This window comes from Plasmodium sp. gorilla clade G2 (assembly GCF_900097015.1).
Source record: "Plasmodium sp. gorilla clade G2 genome assembly, chromosome: 5".
In the NCBI taxonomy this organism is placed as follows: Eukaryota; Apicomplexa; class Aconoidasida; order Haemosporida; family Plasmodiidae; genus Plasmodium; species Plasmodium adleri (nom. inval.).
Window position 1 is genome coordinate 1,070,001 of NC_041697.1, and position 19,562 is coordinate 1,089,562.

Genomic DNA, 19,562 nt, shown 5'->3' on the forward strand with positions numbered 1-19,562 from the left:
ATTAACCTTTTGTTTATTTGTATATTATGTATATATTATATTTAAATAATGAAATACTTTTATATATACATAGAGAACAATTTTAATTACTATAATATATATATTTTATATATAATTTATTGCGTACTATTTATTATATTTCTTTTGGAATATTTTAAGTGAATAAAAAATAAATTGAGTATTTAAAAAAAAAAAAAAAAAAAAAAAAAAAAAAAAGAGGGCATTATTTAAATGTTTGTATATTTTTTAAATTGAACAAAAAAAAAAATAAAATAAATAAATAAATATATATATATATATATATATTTTATGTATATTTTAAAATTTTTATGTGAAAAATATGCTCACCGTACAATTACAAAAAAAATAATAATAATTAAAATAAATTATATATGTGAAAAAATAAAAAAAATGATGTTGTAGAGAATGTTTGTCATTAAAAAAATAAATATAAATATAAAAATATAAATACAATATATTATATTATATATATATATATATATATATTTTCCCAATGTATATTTATTTATTAGTCAACATTTACCGCTGTTGATGTTCTCAAAATTTTAACGTCAAATATTGGTTTGTTTGTTGCTGTAGTTTGTACTGCAGCTATATTTTCTATACAAGTCATATTTTTGCTGACTCTTGCAAATATTGTATGTTTTCCATCTAAGTGTGGTAATGGACATAAGGTTATAAAGAATTGTGATCCATTAGTATTAGGTCCATTATTAGACATACTTAAAATCCCTGCTCCTGTATGTTTTAATTCTGAGTTAATTTCATCTTCAAAATATTCACCATAAATACTTTTTCCACCTTTTCCTGTTCCTGTTGGATCACCTCCTTGAATTATATAATCTGGAATGACTCGATGAAATATTGTATTATCATAATATCCCATTGTACATAATGTATAAAAATTTAAACATGTTTTAGGACTATGATACCAATATAATTCAACTTGGAATTCTCCTAAATTTGTATATATTGTTATATAACCTCTTTCAATATTTCCTTTTAATTTATAATAATTTATTTTTTCTTCAAATGATTTCTTCTGTTCTTTAAAATTATCTAGCATGTCTTTTACTTCTTCCTCATCTTCATCTTCACTGTAACCTTTGCATAGGGTGAACATCTTGATCAAACAAATATATATGCAAAAAAATACTATTTATATATTTAAAATAATAATAAAACAAATAAAATTATACACATAAATATAAATATATATATATATATATATATATATATATATATATATGTATGTATGTATGTATTATATGGAGGATTGCTTTTTTTTTTTTTTTTTTTTTAATATTTTTTCATAAATAATTAAATGTATAAAAATATTAAGTGTAGATTAATCAAATTGTATCTATATGTATAATATATATGTGGAATGTATTTTATATATATATATTTAAATATTTTTTTTTTTTTTTATTATTTATTTTGTTCTTTTGTACTATATTAATTATAATTTATCAATAAATAATATCACTCCTTATTTTAAGTATAAATTTTTATTCATAGGAATAACATATAACTATACCCAACATATATATAATAAATATATATATGTATATATATATGGATATATTATTTATATATTTATTATTTTATATATTAATGGATGAAAAAAAATATATAAATGATAATATATATATATATTATTTTATATGTAAAAATTATTTTTATTTGATAAGCATATATATATATATAAACCATCATATATGCATATAATATATATATATATATATATATATATATATATTATATATATATACTTTTTATATGTATTATTTAATTTGTGCTTTAATTCTTTTGGGTATATTTTTTTTTATAAACATAAAAAAAAAAAAAAAATTATTCTTTATTTATACTATATGAAGATTTATATAGTAAGGAATATAAAAAGAAGAAAAAAATATTTATAGATGGATAAATATATATACATTACAAATACATAAAGATATAAAATATATTCTGAGAGAAATATATTTTAAAGGAATAAAAAAAATAAAATATATATAAAAATATAAATATATATATATATATATATATATAGGACCCATATCAAGGATTAACAATAATATATTTTTGCATATAAAATTTTTTTTAAAAACCAAAATGTATCTCATTTAAATTTAACATTATTTTGAAGAATGAATGACATTAAAATATAGTAGACTCTTTCAAAGATAGAAATAATTAATAATAAATTATTATATACATATATATAATATATATATATTTTATATTTTATATAAATTTTTTTTTTTTTTTTTTTTTTCCTTTTAAAGTTTTCCGCTTACATATTTTTCACTCGTTTTTTAATTGACATAAAAAAAAAAAAAAAAAAGAAGAAAAAGAAAAAATTAAATTAAAATAACAATATGTTTTACGTCACACACATATATATATGTATAATATATTCATAATGGTCATATTATTTTATGTTAAACGTATAAACAAAAAAAAAAAATAATAAATAAATTAAAATATATAAATTAAAATATATAAATATATAAATACATTCATATATATATATGTGGTGGTATTTATAAATTTATCCTTTTTTAGAAATAATTAGTATGATGTTTTTCCTTTGAGGTGTTTTTCTTTTTTTTTTTCTTCCGAATTAATTATAAAAATTAAATTTATCACTTTTAATTATAATATAATCAGTATATGGTTTTTTTTTTAAATATACATATTGATCAACTTCATAATATAGATCTTTATCAAAGGGTGTTGAGAAATATTTAAGAGTATCTCCATTTTGATTATCACAACTAATTTTACTTTTAGGTATTACATAATAAAATATTTTATTCATAAATAAATTATGAAATAAAGTTTTCATATTTTTAAAATTGATTTGATTACTTATTTGTCCATCTTGATTTTTTTGATATAAATAAGACTGAATAATCATTTTTTTTATTTGTAATTTATTATTAGTCTTATCTAATTGTTTGATGGTATCCTTTGAACACATTTCTTTAAATTTATTAGCTAGTTCATTTTCTTTTATTAGATTCATTAAGCGTATTAGATTTTTTCCAGTGAGTGTTAATAAGAATTCTTCTAGAAGTGTGATAATTTCTTCATGTTTTAAAACATGTAATTTTTTAATTAACTGTAAATTATTTAATTCTTTTTTTAAGATAAGTCCAGGTTTTATATATAGATTAATATTATGAGATAAATTAATATCTATTTGTTCTTTTTTTATATTATTAATATAATTAAATTCTTTAAGTATAGTATTAATAAAAGAATTTCGACCTGTATAAATATGTCCTATAACACCATATGTAATTTGATTATTTTTCGATAATTTTTGCATTATATTTTTAATAGGACACGTTTTTATATTATTCATATTATTATTTATTGTAATATTATTATAATAATAATTATTATTTTTATAATTTCTTTCATTTGATTTATTTTTAACTAAATAACAGGGTGATGTACTTTTATTTATAAAACTTATAAATGGTAATGTTATAAAATAGGTACGAAAAAAAAGTACCCATTGTTCTATAATTCCATTGTCAATAAGATCACATTTATTTAATATAATTATTATTTGTTTCTTACAAGAATTAATAAAATTTATAATATCTTTATCAAGATATATTAATGGGTTTCTTATATCTATAACATAAAAAACAACATCACTATTTTTTATTACATCTAATAAATTATCAACATAAATATATTTCTCATTTAAATTTTTATAATTACATTCTTTTATTTTATCATATATTTTCATTTTATCAAGAAAATCTAAATTAGCATAATCACTAAATTGTATATTATTTATATAATCATCTGATATATTTTCTTCTTTATCTTTTTTTTTATTATTCTTATTCGTATTTATTATATTTTCATTATCTGTACTATTTTCTTCTCCTTCAGTTGTTGAAATATCATTTTTTATAAAATACTTAATATTTTTTAATGTTGTATCATCATGATGATTAATTTGTATTTCTTTACAATTTGTAACATCATTTTTTTTCTTTTTTTTATTTAAAGATAAATTTTTTATATTCTCTAAAATGTTTTTCTTAAATATACATTCTGGAATCTTCAAAGATTTCTTTGTGCTCCTCCTATTATGGATATTCGTTTTCTTTATTATCTTTTTTAGTTTCTTTTTATGAGCAGAGACTTTTTTAATAATAGCATATTTTTGTTTCAACGTTTGCCTTTTGCTATTCTTTTGTAATTTCACCATCTTAATCGACCAAAAATATAAATTAAAATAAAAATAAAAATAAAAATAAGAAATATATCAATATGAAGATAATAAATAAATAAATATATATATATATATGATATACTTATATATTTTTTTTTTTTTGGGGGGGGGGGGAATTTTTTCTATTTATTTATAACCATATAATTTTATATCATATAATAATTTTATTTTATTTTATTTTTTTTATTCATTTGTCGCTTTTTATATAAATAAATATATAAAATATCTTTTAAGATATATTTTTCAAATCTTGCTAGCATTAATTATAACTACATATATAATATATAAAATATGATCCTCACAAAATTAACCATATAATAAATATAAATATATATATATATATATATATATATATATATATATATATATTTTTAAGTTATAATATATTGTTAGAAAAGATTGAAATTAAAATTTTTTTTTTTTTTTTCCTTCTTAATATTTTATTTTTATTATTCATATATAAAAATAAGAGAAATCTTTATATAGGGGTGAAAAAAATTTATAATTTTTTCATATAGTTTTTTTGGAATATTGAAAATTTATTTATAAATAAGGAGCAGCAAATGAATAAATAAATATATACATATATACATATATATGTTTATTATATATTACTTTTTCTTTAATGTTACAAAAATTTTAAAAGAGAATTATATATATATATATATATATATATATATATATATATATATATATATATATGAAAATTATAAGCCTATATAATTCTTTATTAAAAAAAAAAAAAAGAAACCACGTTGTATATAATAGATTATGATTATATATATATATATATATATATATATAATATATTATAAATAGTATATATATTTTATATTTGCCTTTAAATATAATTGTAATAATATAATTATGCAGCATTTTTTTCCTAACTGATGTTGGATTTTATAAATTTTTTATATTGTTATTTATAAATAAAAAGAAAAAAATAAAATAAGAAATTGAATATAATTTATAATTATTCTAATGTTTAACGTTTTTATATTTACAATAATTTTATAATTTATTTATTTTATGGGTGATATATATTTATTTTTTTGGTAAATCAATTAAATATTTATAAAAATTATATATATGATGAATATATATATATAATTTTAAAATAATTGTCATGTATTTTGTTTAGCAGGAATATTCGATTTATACAAAAGAAAAAATATAGATATTTATTTTTATTTTATAAAAATTAAATAATATATATGTAAATATAAATAATATTTATTTTATGTATATCTTATTTTCCACATTTTTATATGCCTATAAAATATAACAGAATATGTTTTATTCAAATAAAATCTTACATATGCTTATTATTTTTAATTATAATAATAAAATAGTTAATATATCATTCTCATTTAATTTTATACATTTTTTAAAAAAAATATTATTGGATATTTTATATTTAAATATAAAAGGAGGATAATATTATATTTCTTTGCCTTTCATTTTTTATTTATTCTTTATATTGTATACTTTAACATATTTTTCATACAATACAAAAGAGAAATATATAAAGATATATATATATATATATATGTATATATAGAAATAGAAAGGAAAAAAAAAAAAAAAAAAAAAAAAAAAAAGACTAATTTGGCTATATAGCTATTTAAAAAAAAAAAAAAAAAAAAAAAAAAAAAAATAGTTAGATAGCTAATACACAAATGTATTTACACACATATACATACATATATATATTAAATAATTATAAAATTTGAAATCCTAAAATTTGTGGGCAACAACAACATCACCTGGGTTTATATTTTCTTCATATTTACTATCATCTGATTGTACCTTTAAGAAAACGTAGACAGATATATTATAATATGATATATTTATAATTATGAATTTTATTTTATTTTATTTTATTTTATTTTATTTATTTATGCATTACTGGTCCTCTTAATCCACATTTTTTACTTTTTAAACATGATTGATGAGGTTGTTCCCTTTTGATAAAATCAAAAACTACATAGCCTTCTCTATTAATAAAATAATCTATGCTGTCACAAAAATAGCCCTCTATATTATCTGTATAAATATATATATATATATATGTATTTATGTTTATTTTTTTTGGAAGGATAAATGAATTATTATCCTTATAATTCTTATTATTCTTTATTTTTAAATTTTAACCTTCACTATTTTTGGACTGAAAGTTTAATATCAAAAATTTTTTGTTATTTTCCTAAGACAAAATGAAAAATCAAAATCATTACATTAAACATATGTGATATATATATATATATATATATATATATATATATATATATATATATATATATATGTATATTCATGTATTCCTCTTTAAATTCAATATGATACATAACAACAAAAAAAAAAAAATTTCCTTATATTTTAAAGAAGAATTCAAAGAATATAAAATAAAACAAATGTTTTAATTTTATAAATATTATTTCCCCTATTTAATAACCTTTCCTTTTTGGATTGCCTCATTTAATGAGCTGAAAAATATTTTGTCAACTTGATTACTACAAATTCCTTGTGAATTGATAAGTGATGGAGAAAAATTTTCAAAAACATTTTCCTTTATACTTGTTACCCATCTGGAAATAATGATTTATGAATTTTTATATTATTACTATTTATTATTAAGAAAAAAAAAAAAAAAAAATGTAATATATTTTTTGTGTTCATTGTGTCATAGTAATTTAAGGTTTTGTAATAAGTTTTCTTTTTTTTTACGTATGATCATATTTAGGCTGTTTTAAATTAATTTTCTTATCGTAGCATAGTCGAATTTCTTTTTTCTTCTGATTATATAAAAAATAATTACAAAAAGGGTCTTCATCACAATACTACATATGAAAAAAAAATAAATAAATATATATATATATATTTGACACATATATATTTTTTTTGTTTTATATATATACCAATTCTCCTTGTTTTATGGTGTAGTCTTCATTTTTCTTGTCTATAACTTTTCAAATGTATAGCATATCTAATTTTTTTTTATATATACATATTATGAATACAATAAGGGTATATATAATATATATATATATATATATATATATATATATATATATATATAATTGTATGTATTGTTATTTATGTTAATATGTAACCATTATAGTTTTTGCAATCTATATATGCGTCTATAGAAAAAAATATATAAATACATATATATAAATATATATAATTGTTGTATTTTAGGACATATATAAATATACCTTTTAAAACTAAATACTTAGTCTGTTCTAATGCATTATTAAAATTGAAACATGAAAGCTAAAAAAATAAAATATAATGATAGATTTTTTTCATTTAATGTTAAATTAATTTTTTAAATAAATAAATGAATGGGTATGTCTTCTTAAATTATATATATATATATATATATATTTAACCGTCTTTGCTATTGCTATATAGAGGAGCCAAAAAGTAAAAAACATTTTAAATGTAGATATTGTTTATAAATGTGTAGAAAAAAAAATATATATATTTTTTTTTTAGTGTATATTAGATAAAGGGTAAAATATTACAATTCTTTTGATAAACAAAAAAAAAAAAAAAAAAAAAAAATTAAATAAAATAAATATATGAAAATTGGACGAGCAAAATATATAATATATTAGCAAATATAATTTTTTTTTTATTTCTTTTTTATCCAATTATTCACATTTTCTGTTTATAATTGTTATTTTTCCTTTACCTTCTCCATTTATATATATATATTTTTAAATATGTGTATATACAAAAAAGGAAAACCAATAAAAATATCAAACATATTGTAAGAATCTTAACACAGGTAATATATATAAATATATATTTTTTCCTCCATTATGCAATTTTTTATGACTGAATATATAATTATTTATTTTTATTTTATATATCTTGTGAGATGTTTAAAAAAGAAAGTTTTGAAAAATAATGAAAAGACATTATCAAATGTTATTGAAAATATAAAAATTTATACGTTTTCATAATAACAAAAAAAAAAAAAAAAAAATAATAAAATAAATAAATAAATAAATATATATGTATATATAACCATATAAGAGTCATATATATTATAAAATATGTAATACATATGTTTATAAAATGTTTCTACATTTTAGAAAATCATTTATAACTTCCTATGTGTATAAATAAACATATAAATATATAATAATATATATATTAATAACAAAAAAATATAGTTAATAAATGAATAACTAGATATATTAAAAAAAAAAAATAAAATAAAAATAAAAATAAAAATAAATATAAATATTTTTTATAATTTATTAATAAAAATTGTGTTTTCACAGGTGAATATTAGCATCATCGTAAATAAATAAAAATATATATATATAAATATATTTATATATATATATATATTTATATTTATATATATATTTTTTTTTTTTATCCTATAACAAAGTGACTCTTAAAACCAAGTTCCTCTTTTGAGTCTTCGACTTTTTCTTTTCGGTCCAATATAAAAATAAGTACTCCAATAACACTTAAACATATTAATGTTATATAAAGTATGGAATAGAATTTTTTGGATGGATTAACAGAGAGTTGTATTTGCCATTTATTTGCATTATTTAAAGGGTATGGAATAACAATAATATGAGAATTAGGTATAATAGATACCCACATATTATAATATTTTTGTTCATGTGTTGGCATACCAACATAGAATTCTTCAACATAATTACTTGTTCTTCCTAATCCAAAGAGTACATATGGTAATTGTAATGGGAAGTGTGCTGATTGACTTTTTTGAACTCCTATTCTACTTGATTTGACTCCATTAACATCAATAACAGTTATTTTGAATGTAGGTCCATGAGCATTACCACCTAAAGTTTTGGTTGTAATTTTATCTTTTTCTTTATAACAATCATTAACACATATACCATTAAGAGCAGTTGATTTTAAGAATAGAGAATCTGTTTCATTATTTCTTATAAAACCAACAGCTGCATATTTGGTTTTTTTATTACTTGTAATATATTTACCAAATATTAAAATATCTAATACACCATTTTCGAATATATCAAAGAATGCTGCATTATATACATCTGTCACTGATTCTTCTGGAGATGTTACGAATTGATAAAAATTATAGAATCCTCTAACTTCTAGTGAATTTTCTTCATAATGTACTTTTAATTCATTTTTATATATACGTACATATTTTTGTCCTTTATCATTTTTTAAAGTTATTAATAAATCTAAATAACCATCATCATCTATATCACCTACACTTAAATAATATGGATAATCAGCATTACCAGATAAATGTAAACCTGATGTATCTACAACTGAAATAAAATCATCATTTAAATTTTGCTGAAATTCAAAATCACTTTCAGAACAAAGATTGGATGCAGGTCTACATTTGGTTTCATCTGGTTTTTTCCATGAACTATCACAAATTTTTTTTTGTATATTTGGAATAAAATATATTTTATCATCACTAACACAACAATAATTACAGAAAGAACTTTTTACACATGTAGGAACAACTAAATCTATTGAACCATCTCCATTGAAATCCCCAAATAAAACTTGTAAAGAATTCGATGGTAATAAATAATCTTGTGAATATTTAATATAATAACTTTTTCCATCAATAATTTTATTTAACCATATTTCTAGTCCAACCCTTTTTTCATATGAATTATAAACTGTAAATACTAAATCAGATTTACAATCTCCATTAATATCAACAACTGCACTAGAATTAGGATTAGTAATTTCATCTAATTCTGAATATTGGAAAATATTAATATTTTTCCATAAAAAACTTTTAAATCCATTTCTTGTATTAATCCATATAAATCTAAAAAATCCATCAGGTCCACCAGATTGTTGCCCTATAATATCTGGTAATCCATCATTATTAATATCACATATTAATGGATGTATATTTGTATAATATATATTATCTTCTTCATTATCTGTAATTGATTCATCATTCTGTTCTTTTTTTTTTGAATTCCATATTTCTTCTAATTGATCATTATCATTTTGTAAAAATGCTGCTACATAATATTTAGTCGATTTATTACTATCTTTAATATCTTTAAATAAAACTAATACATCTAATGCACCATCAAAATTTAAATCAATAGCAGTCACATTCACAATCTTACCTTCAAAACTAACTTCCGTGTGATAAATAAATTTATTTTCTTTTATACTAAATACATATATAAATATTGTACTTAATAATTTATCTTTATCATATTTAAATAATATTAAATCAGTTTTTACATCTGAGTTATAATCACCAAAATCACCTATCTCTGCATCTATATTTAAACCTATATTATAATTTATTTTATATTCTAGTTTTTCATTTGTATTTATGGATTTCCATTTCTCTAAAAAATTCCAATTATAACCTTCAACATAATACGACTTTATATTATTCTCATTATTATTAAAATATATATTTGCAAAATTTGACAGAAGGTTATACGTACATATAATCAACAGAATTTGAAAAATTATACTTTTCTTTTTGCATCTTAAAAAATTATACATTTTCTTTTTTTTTTTTTTAATTAAACTGTTACATAATAGGTTCTACAAATAATACAAACAAGTTCTTTTTTTACAAAAAAAAAAATATATATATATATAAATTAATTTTTATATTTTTTGCATTAAGGATACGCTACATATAAATATGTGCACATCTTTTTTTATATATATTAGCAGATTTTTAAAAAAAAAGACAACACTTAAATGTATTTATAGTTTAATGCCTACATAAAAGGAATTGCACATATATATATAAATATATATATAAATATATATATATAGATTCATATATATGTATATATTTTTTTACATACAAAACATATTACAGGTAAAATTCTTAGTTGTCCTTACTTTTTTGTGTTTTTTTTTTTTTTGATATAAAATATAGATATATTAATTCAATTTTTTAATTTTCAAAAATAAATACAAAAAAAAAAAAAAAAATAATAAAATGATAAATAAATAAATTATTATGAATACATTAATAAAACATAAATATGCTATATTTATATATACATTAATATATATTAATATTTGTTTAAAAATCTATAAGCATAAATTAATGAGGGTATTAATATCATGATGATAAAAAAAATGTATTTATAAAATGATTTGGCTGTATAGTTACATATTATTTTCTTTTTAAGTTTTCACATTTATAAACATAATATAATAAATATTCTTGATATAAAAAAAAATACATACATATAAAAATATATATATATAATATATATGTCATATATTTAAATATATTGTAAATAATTCTAAATTCATAATTAAATATTAAATAAAATATATATATTCATATATTATAATAAAATATTATATATATATATTTAATAATAATATGGTTGAAAAATATAATATTTTTCTTATATATAACAATACATAAAAAACTATGATGATATATTTATTATAATATAATATAAATATAAATCATTCCTACTTTTTTATTTTTACTTCAATTTTTTTTTTAAAGAAATAAAAATGAAAAGTTTTATTTTTCAACATTGAGCAATTTTTTTTTTATCATATAATTAAATTATGTAGTTATTAATATAATATATTTATATATATATTAATGATATGTTATTTTTTTATATATAAATAATATATTAATATATATATATATATATATTTTATGTAAGTTTTAAAAAAATAATAATTTTTATTTTCTTTTATTATATTAAAAAAAAATATATATTATATATATAAAATAACAGATGGAAGGTTCTTTGTTATTATAATATACATATAATAAATATATTTTTATGTATATATTATATATATTATATTTATTACTGCTCTTATTATATATAATTATATGAAGAAAAAATGACGTGTTTTTTTATATAAATGTAATTTATAAATATATATATTGCATATATATAATTATATAATATATATATATTTTTTATTAATAATAGAAAAAAGAAAAAAAATTGAAAATAAAGGAAATGTTTATAAATATAACATTATATATATATATAATTTTTTTACACTAAATATATTTATATTTTATAGAAAAAAAAAAAAAAAAAAAAAACAATGTTTATTTTATATTTTAATAAATAAATTATATAATATAAAAAAATATAAATATACTATATATTGTAATATATATATTTTTTATATAAATATTTTATTATACAACAAAAAAATATATTAAATAAATATATTATATATATATATATATATATATATATATATATATATTTATGTGATTTTTTATAGTTCCTTAAGGAATTGGTGTTTTCTTTTAAATGATATAAGATTTATATTATTTGATCATATTTTCCTTTTATACATTTTGCTATCACTTGTTAGTAATAAAAAAAAAAAAAAAATTTTAATTTTATAAAATCATTTGAGAATTACAAAATAAATTCTGACATCACATATATATTTATATATTGTTATTTTTAAAACTCTTCGTTTGGTGGTTCGTTTGGGCTGATAAAAATAAAAAATAAAAAATAAAAAATAAAAAATAAAAAATAAAAAATAAAAAATAAAAAATAAAATATAATATGTAATATAATGAAACTATTTAAAACTGTAAATATATTTTATGGGGAAAAAAAAAAAAAAAAAAAAAAAAAAAAAAAAAAAAAACTGTCCTATCTACATATATATATATATATATATATTTATATTTATATTTATAATATATTATTTCTTACTTGCATTTTTTGTCTATTGCCCAGTTTCTTAGATTATGATATGTTGTTGCTCCACATATATTATAATGTGTTTTTAAATTATAATAATAAGGTAATCCTCCACATAAATTATTATAATCTAGTTGTTGTAATAATTCAAAATTATATGAATTATCATACATTTCTAATTTTAAAATATGAACTTGTTCTTCTTCTTTTAATCGTGTTAATAATTTTTCCATGCTATTACAATATTCACAATCCTTACTATGAAAGCATAAAAGATGTGGTAATTTTTTTTTCTCTTTAAATTGAATGAAAAGAGAAGAATTCATATTTCTTCGTTTTCCATGTCGATTAAATAATATATTTTTATAACTTAACGTAGGTAATTTAATATTACATATTCTTTCAGAAATTATATTGTTTCTTAAGCTACTGTTATTACATGGACTTTTTAGCAAACAATTAACCACATTGTATTTTATAAAAATTATTATTACAATTATTTTCAAAAGAAACATAAATGGACAAAACATTAATACATATATATATAAATAAATAAATATATATAAAAATATATATATATATATTTATTTATTTATCTATGTTTATAATTTGGTAGGTTATATTATTAATTTTTTTTTTTTCCGTGTGAAATGATAAAAAAAAAAAAAATGTATAAAAAGGAAACTAAGGATGATGGAATATATCCATTTTATTTTAATAATATATGATTTTTTTTTTTTTTTTTTTTTTTTTTTTTTTCTTACAAATTATATTATATTTTTTATGTATAAATTTCTTATTTTTTCTTCAATTTTTTGAATATTTAAAGATATTTTATAAAATAAGGTGCGAATAAAAAATAAGGGAATAGTATAAATAAATAAATATATATATATTAATATATATGTTTATATAATATCATTATTTTTGATACCTGTTTTGAGTATATATGTATTGTGTTGTATTGTTAATATTTTAATATGTAATATAGAGATTAACATATTAATATATAATACTCTAATTATATATATATATTATATATATATATTTATTCATTTATGTGGGCATATATAAATAATTAATATTCAAGGTATAAAGAAAAAAACTTTTTCTTATTCTTATTTAATCTTTTTATATTATAAAAAATATTTGTGGGCATTTTTATTAAATGCCTATTATTATGTGTTAACAAATAATTTATCTTATTTCTTTTAAAAAATCTTAAAAGAACATAGGCTCAATCATTGCAGAATTATATATAACATAAATAATAAAATGATGTAATTTAATTTTTAGTATATTTTGTAAGTTATATATTTTTAAGAAAATTTTTATTTTTTTATTTTTTAATATGATATTATAAGATTATTCTATATAAAAATTAATATATATATATATAAAAGTACTATGTTATAATGATTTATAAAAATTTGTTGGATTAGTTCTGTGTAGCGCTTTTATTTTTATAATATTAAATATGAAATAGTTTATTCTTTTTATTTTTTATTTGTTACCTGTCCACGTAATGTTCTTAATATATATTAAAAAATATATAATTTTTTATGTCAACGGTTACACATATAATATAGGGTCACTGTTTTTATTTTGTTTTCATACATATATATATATATATATATATATATTATAACGTGTATGTTATGTTGGTAAAAAAAAAAATAAATAAATAAATAAATAATCCAATGTTCATAATAATATGATAGAAGATCAAAATAGTTTTAATAAGCTTATTATAAATTGTTCTATAAAAAATGATGAAAATGATGATTATTCGAAAAATCCTTTACTAAATAACAAAAGAGGGAATTATTCAACATGTAACAATTAAAAGAAAATCAAAATATTATCATATATATATATATATATATTTATTTTTATGTAAGATTTGGATATACCACTTGTAAAACATGAAAAAATAAAAAAGTTAAAACTCTGCACGATTATTACTTTTTCTTGTCCTATGATTGGTGTGGGGGGAATGAATTTAATATCAACTATTTATGGTTCTTATTTTTATACAAACATTGTGGGTTTAAGCACCCGTAAGTAATAAAAAAAAAAAAATTATATAACATAATGAGACATATAAGAACATATATATATTATATATATATATTGTCTCGTTTAATTTGTAGAAACTGTAGGAAATATTCATTTAACATTAATGTTCCTTTATGCCTTTATTGAAATCTTTTTTGGTTGCATCAGTCATAAATCTAAAAGTATATGTTTTAAAATATATGGAAAGGGGATGTCTTTTTTATTATTATCTTCTATATTTCAAGCAAGTACACATTAAAATGAAAAAAAAAAAAATAAAAATAAAATGAAATGAAATATATTATGTCAATGAAATTAATATATATATATATATATATATATATATTTTATATATCCTGTGAAAGTATCGTTCTTTTTATTTTTGAATCCTCCTCTTATGTTCAATTCCATTTGGAAATTAAAATTATGGTCTTATATTTGGTCTATCCTATTTGGTATCTCATGGGGGTGTAGTGAGGTTGCTTACGAATCGCTAGCTTCGCATTTAACATATAACTACGACGAAAGAAAAAAACTACAAGTAAAACAAAAATAAAATATATATATATACATATATATACATATATAAATAAATATATATATATATATATATATATATATATATATATTTTATGTTCATCCCTTTTTCTGAGCAGTTGTTCAATTGGTATGTTTCCATCATTGGTTCTATGTCATGCAGCTTATTGAACGGATTATTAGGATCCTTTTCAGAAGGATATACATATAAAGAGAAAAAAAAATATATATTCATAATAACATTTATATACAGCATATTATATTTATGTGGAATATTCATAACAGTGGTAGTATTAATTAATAAAGATTATAACTATAAAGACGATTTTGTAGAGCTGTGTCATGTAAATAATTATAAAATGATAAAGAATATATTTAATAATAGACCATTCATATTATTATTAATTTCTTATTCATTTACATTATTATGTAGTGCTGTTTGTTGTATGTTATTACCATATTTTTGTAGGTATATAATACAGTCTAATTTTTTAATAAACTGGAGTCCCTTATTTTTTACAACATGCATGATTATTGGTATACCTCTTTGGATATATATTAATAAAATATTATCAGTTGATGAAAAGAAATATAAATATATATTAGCATCAGGTTTATTATGTATATCATTAACTACTTGTTCTTTTGTAGTTGATAAAAATGATCAAGTGTTATTTCTTTTTTTTTTTATAATTGGAGGTTTAACAACAGGTAGCTTTTTTTCTATATCAGAATCAATGAAAGGTGATGTTATCAATTATATTGAATTTTTATATGGCATAAGAAATTATACTACATATGAAGGAATTTTTATGTGTATATCAAACATAATTGCTGGCATAGGATTAAAATTTTCATTGTATTATATAAATATATTTAATGATATAAAATCAATAAATGGATATAATAAGAAACAATTTATAAGGGCAATACGATCATCCTTATGTGCATTCATATGTCTCACATTTTTTGTAATACTCATAACCATGTTTTTTTACCCTCTTGATAGATTCAACCATAAGGTAAAAAATAAAAATATATATATATATATATATATAAATAAAAGAGAAAAGAGGACATAAAATGTGGGTGAAAAAAAAAATTAAATGAAATACAAAAAAGGAAATTTCTGTTTTCTTTCCTTTTTATTATTATATATATAAATATATATGTACATATTTCATTTTGTAGAAAATATTAAATGGAATTAAAATGAGAAAAATGGGACAATGTGTTGAAGATCCATTAAACCCAGGAAAAATTTTATTACCCTTTTGTAAATTAAATAATAACACTTTAATATCGAATTGAGATTATATACATATATATATATATATATATATATATATATATATATGGACCATTTAAAATATTTATATATCAAAACTTTTTTATACAAAAAAAAAAAAAAAAAAAAAAAAAAAAAAGGCCTTATTAATTATATGTATAAAATGTGTATATAAAATATATATAATATTATATATATATATATATTTTTTTTTTATTCATGCTTTATCTGGTTTATTAATTATAAATACAAGGCGATGTTTTCTTTTTCTTCTCATGAATAAACCTTTCAATATTATTCAAAATATATTGAATTGTTAATATTTTTTTTGAATAAACACATTTTATCTTTTCTTTTTTTTTTTTTTTTTTTTGTTATATATTTATGAGAAAGAGTAAAAAAAATATATATATTTATATATCCATATGAATGCAATTCTTATTATATGATTGATGTTTTTATAATGTTGGTGTATATAACTTATGAAGAAAATATAATATTGTAAAAAAGTTCTTTTTTTATATTATATATATATATATATATATATGTGTGATCATTTATATTTAAAAGGACACCCAAATTAATAAAAAATAATTATATATTTATATATATATATATTGTTACGTGCAAGATATAAAAAAATGTAAACAATTAAAAGAAAAATATGAAATTTATAAAAAGATCTATTGAATAATAAAGTATATTAACTGATTTTATATTTGTGTGGAAATTTCTTAACGAGAAAAAGAAGAAACAGGAATTTCTTTCATACATATATATATATATATATATTTATATATTTATATATATTAATTTATTTATTATTTTATTTTTTTTTGTGTTTGAAATATTTGCTAATATTTTATAATGTGCTTCCTTCTTTTCATTTGCCTATATTTAGCAAGAGGTATATATTGTTTAAAAACATTTAAGGGTTTATCGAGTGATATTAATAGTATATATTTAAGAAATAATGTGCATAAGAAAAAGAGAGTAATTGATTGTAATTTATGTATGTTGAAGAATAAATGGCGTTTATCTTTTTGGAAGAAAAGATATGATGAAAGGCCCATTGAAGAAAAGCTAGAAGTGATACCTGTTTTCTTGATAACAAATTATAATAGTTCACCATATATATTTCAAGAAAATGAGAAACAAGTGTGTTATATGTTTCTGTGTCCATATGATGCTGAAAATATGATTAATGATATGATAAAATATAATGGTATGAAGTATAATGGTAATATAAAAATTCATAACATAACAATGAAGAAGGCATATGAATTAATAAAGGAATTTTTACAATTAGAAAAAATGGAAGGAAATAATGATGATTCAAAAAAAAAACAAAATATTTATTGGAAGCTTATATCATCAAAAAGACAATTACAGAATGCTCTATATTATTTATCTTTTACAAAGAAAAGCGAATTAATGTATCCTGTTTTTTATGCAGAAAATTTATATATTCAAAAGGATGGAATAAATATTATTCCTTTATTTTTTGACCTTGAAGATTTAAAAGAAGCTATTGAACATCACAAGGATCAAACCTTATCAAAAGGAAATTACAAAATTAAGGTGCTCAATATGGTGGATTTAATATTTACGGTAAGAATTAAAAAAAAAAAAAAAAAAAAATTAAATAAATAAATAAATAAATATATATATATATATATATATATATATATACATATATATTTAATTTTTTTTTATAGGATGATCATAAAAAATTTGGATTTGTACCCAGTAGTAAAAGTGTGAAATATCTAGATAAGTTGAATATTGGAACAAAAAAAACATACTTTTAAAATATATATAAAAGGAAATATATTTTATCGCTTTTAAGAATATATATAAATAAATAAATATATATAATATATATATTATATTTATTTATTTTAAATTTTTAATTTTTTTGTTATAAAATAATATATTGATTTCTTTTATATATGCTTTAATAATCCTTCCATTTTGAATATCTATTTTTATGTTTTTAATTTTTTTAATTTTTTTGTTTCGTTTTGTTTTCTTTTTTTTTTAACTTAAATATAATGGTATAATAAATTAAATAAATTACTATAATATTATTGTAAAAAATGCATATAAAAAAAATATACCTATATATTATACACTTTTACAAACAAGTTAATTATATATATATATATATATATTTATATATATATTTATATATTATCATTAATAAATCATTATTTAATATATTATTTATTTATAATAAAATCTTTTGTGAGTATATACATATATTTATGCGTACTACCAATAAAAAATTATAATATATAATATAATATATTATTTATATACATATATATATTTTTTTATTTTAATATATTATTTTTTCTCTTTATATTTTATATAAAAAAAAATGTTAATGATAATATGAAATAAAAAATACACTACCAAAAAAAGAAAAAAAAAATGATATCCTTATATTTGCACACACACACAATAAAAAAAAAAATAATTCTTCGTATTTTTTATGTTTTTAAAAATTTTAGCGTTTAATGATAATACAAATTGAAAGAAAAAGAAATATATAAGTTGAAAGAAAAAAGAAATAAATTGAATGGAAAATACGAATATATAAAATCTTACTACTATATATATATATATATATATATATATATATATATATATATACAATATTAATTATATTAATGATATTAATTTTATT

General features: G+C 16.9%; 7 protein-coding genes across 7 annotated transcripts; 2 read left to right on the plus strand and 5 right to left on the minus strand.

Moving 5' to 3' along the window:
* Positions 1-529: 529 nt before the first annotated feature.
* Positions 530-1,144, minus strand: PADL01_0527700 (peptidyl-prolyl cis-trans isomerase; the record flags this gene model as incomplete). Its single annotated transcript, XM_028680676.1, has 1 exon — positions 530-1,144. The coding sequence occupies one exon, from the start codon at positions 1,142-1,144 to the stop codon at positions 530-532; it is 615 nt and encodes a 204-aa protein (XP_028537129.1).
* Positions 1,145-2,650: 1,506 nt separating this feature from the next.
* Positions 2,651-4,264, minus strand: PADL01_0527800 (nucleolar preribosomal GTPase, putative; the record flags this gene model as incomplete). The annotated part of the gene is made up of 1 exon (XM_028680677.1): positions 2,651-4,264. One exon carries the CDS (start codon positions 4,262-4,264, stop codon positions 2,651-2,653), a length of 1,614 nt encoding a protein of 537 aa, XP_028537130.1.
* A 1,761-nt stretch (positions 4,265-6,025) lies between these two features.
* On the minus strand, positions 6,026-7,401 carry PADL01_0527900 (conserved Plasmodium protein, unknown function; the record flags this gene model as incomplete). Its single annotated transcript, XM_028680678.1, has 6 exons — positions 6,026-6,097; positions 6,198-6,334; positions 6,443-6,494; positions 6,741-6,873; positions 7,013-7,125; positions 7,399-7,401. The coding sequence occupies 6 exons, from the start codon at positions 7,399-7,401 to the stop codon at positions 6,026-6,028; spliced, it is 510 nt and encodes a 169-aa protein (XP_028537131.1).
* A 1,279-nt stretch (positions 7,402-8,680) lies between these two features.
* PADL01_0528000 (conserved Plasmodium protein, unknown function) lies at positions 8,681-10,816 on the minus strand (the record flags this gene model as incomplete). Its single annotated transcript, XM_028680679.1, has 1 exon — positions 8,681-10,816. One exon carries the CDS (start codon positions 10,814-10,816, stop codon positions 8,681-8,683), a length of 2,136 nt encoding a protein of 711 aa, XP_028537132.1.
* A 1,922-nt stretch (positions 10,817-12,738) lies between these two features.
* On the minus strand, positions 12,739-13,502 carry PADL01_0528100 (conserved Plasmodium protein, unknown function; the record flags this gene model as incomplete). Its single annotated transcript, XM_028680680.1, has 2 exons — positions 12,739-12,769; positions 13,000-13,502. 2 exons carry the CDS (start codon positions 13,500-13,502, stop codon positions 12,739-12,741), a joined length of 534 nt encoding a protein of 177 aa, XP_028537133.1.
* Positions 13,503-14,701: 1,199 nt separating this feature from the next.
* On the plus strand, positions 14,702-16,893 carry PADL01_0528200 (sugar transporter, putative; the record flags this gene model as incomplete). The annotated part of the gene is made up of 6 exons (XM_028680681.1): positions 14,702-14,822; positions 14,889-15,035; positions 15,150-15,293; positions 15,411-15,586; positions 15,702-16,604; positions 16,774-16,893. The coding sequence occupies 6 exons, from the start codon at positions 14,702-14,704 to the stop codon at positions 16,891-16,893; spliced, it is 1,611 nt and encodes a 536-aa protein (XP_028537134.1).
* Positions 16,894-17,737: 844 nt separating this feature from the next.
* PADL01_0528300 (apicoplast TIC22 protein) lies at positions 17,738-18,523 on the plus strand (the record flags this gene model as incomplete). Its single annotated transcript, XM_028680683.1, has 1 exon — positions 17,738-18,523. One exon carries the CDS (start codon positions 17,738-17,740, stop codon positions 18,521-18,523), a length of 786 nt encoding a protein of 261 aa, XP_028537135.1.
* Positions 18,524-19,562: the final 1,039 nt, after the last annotated feature.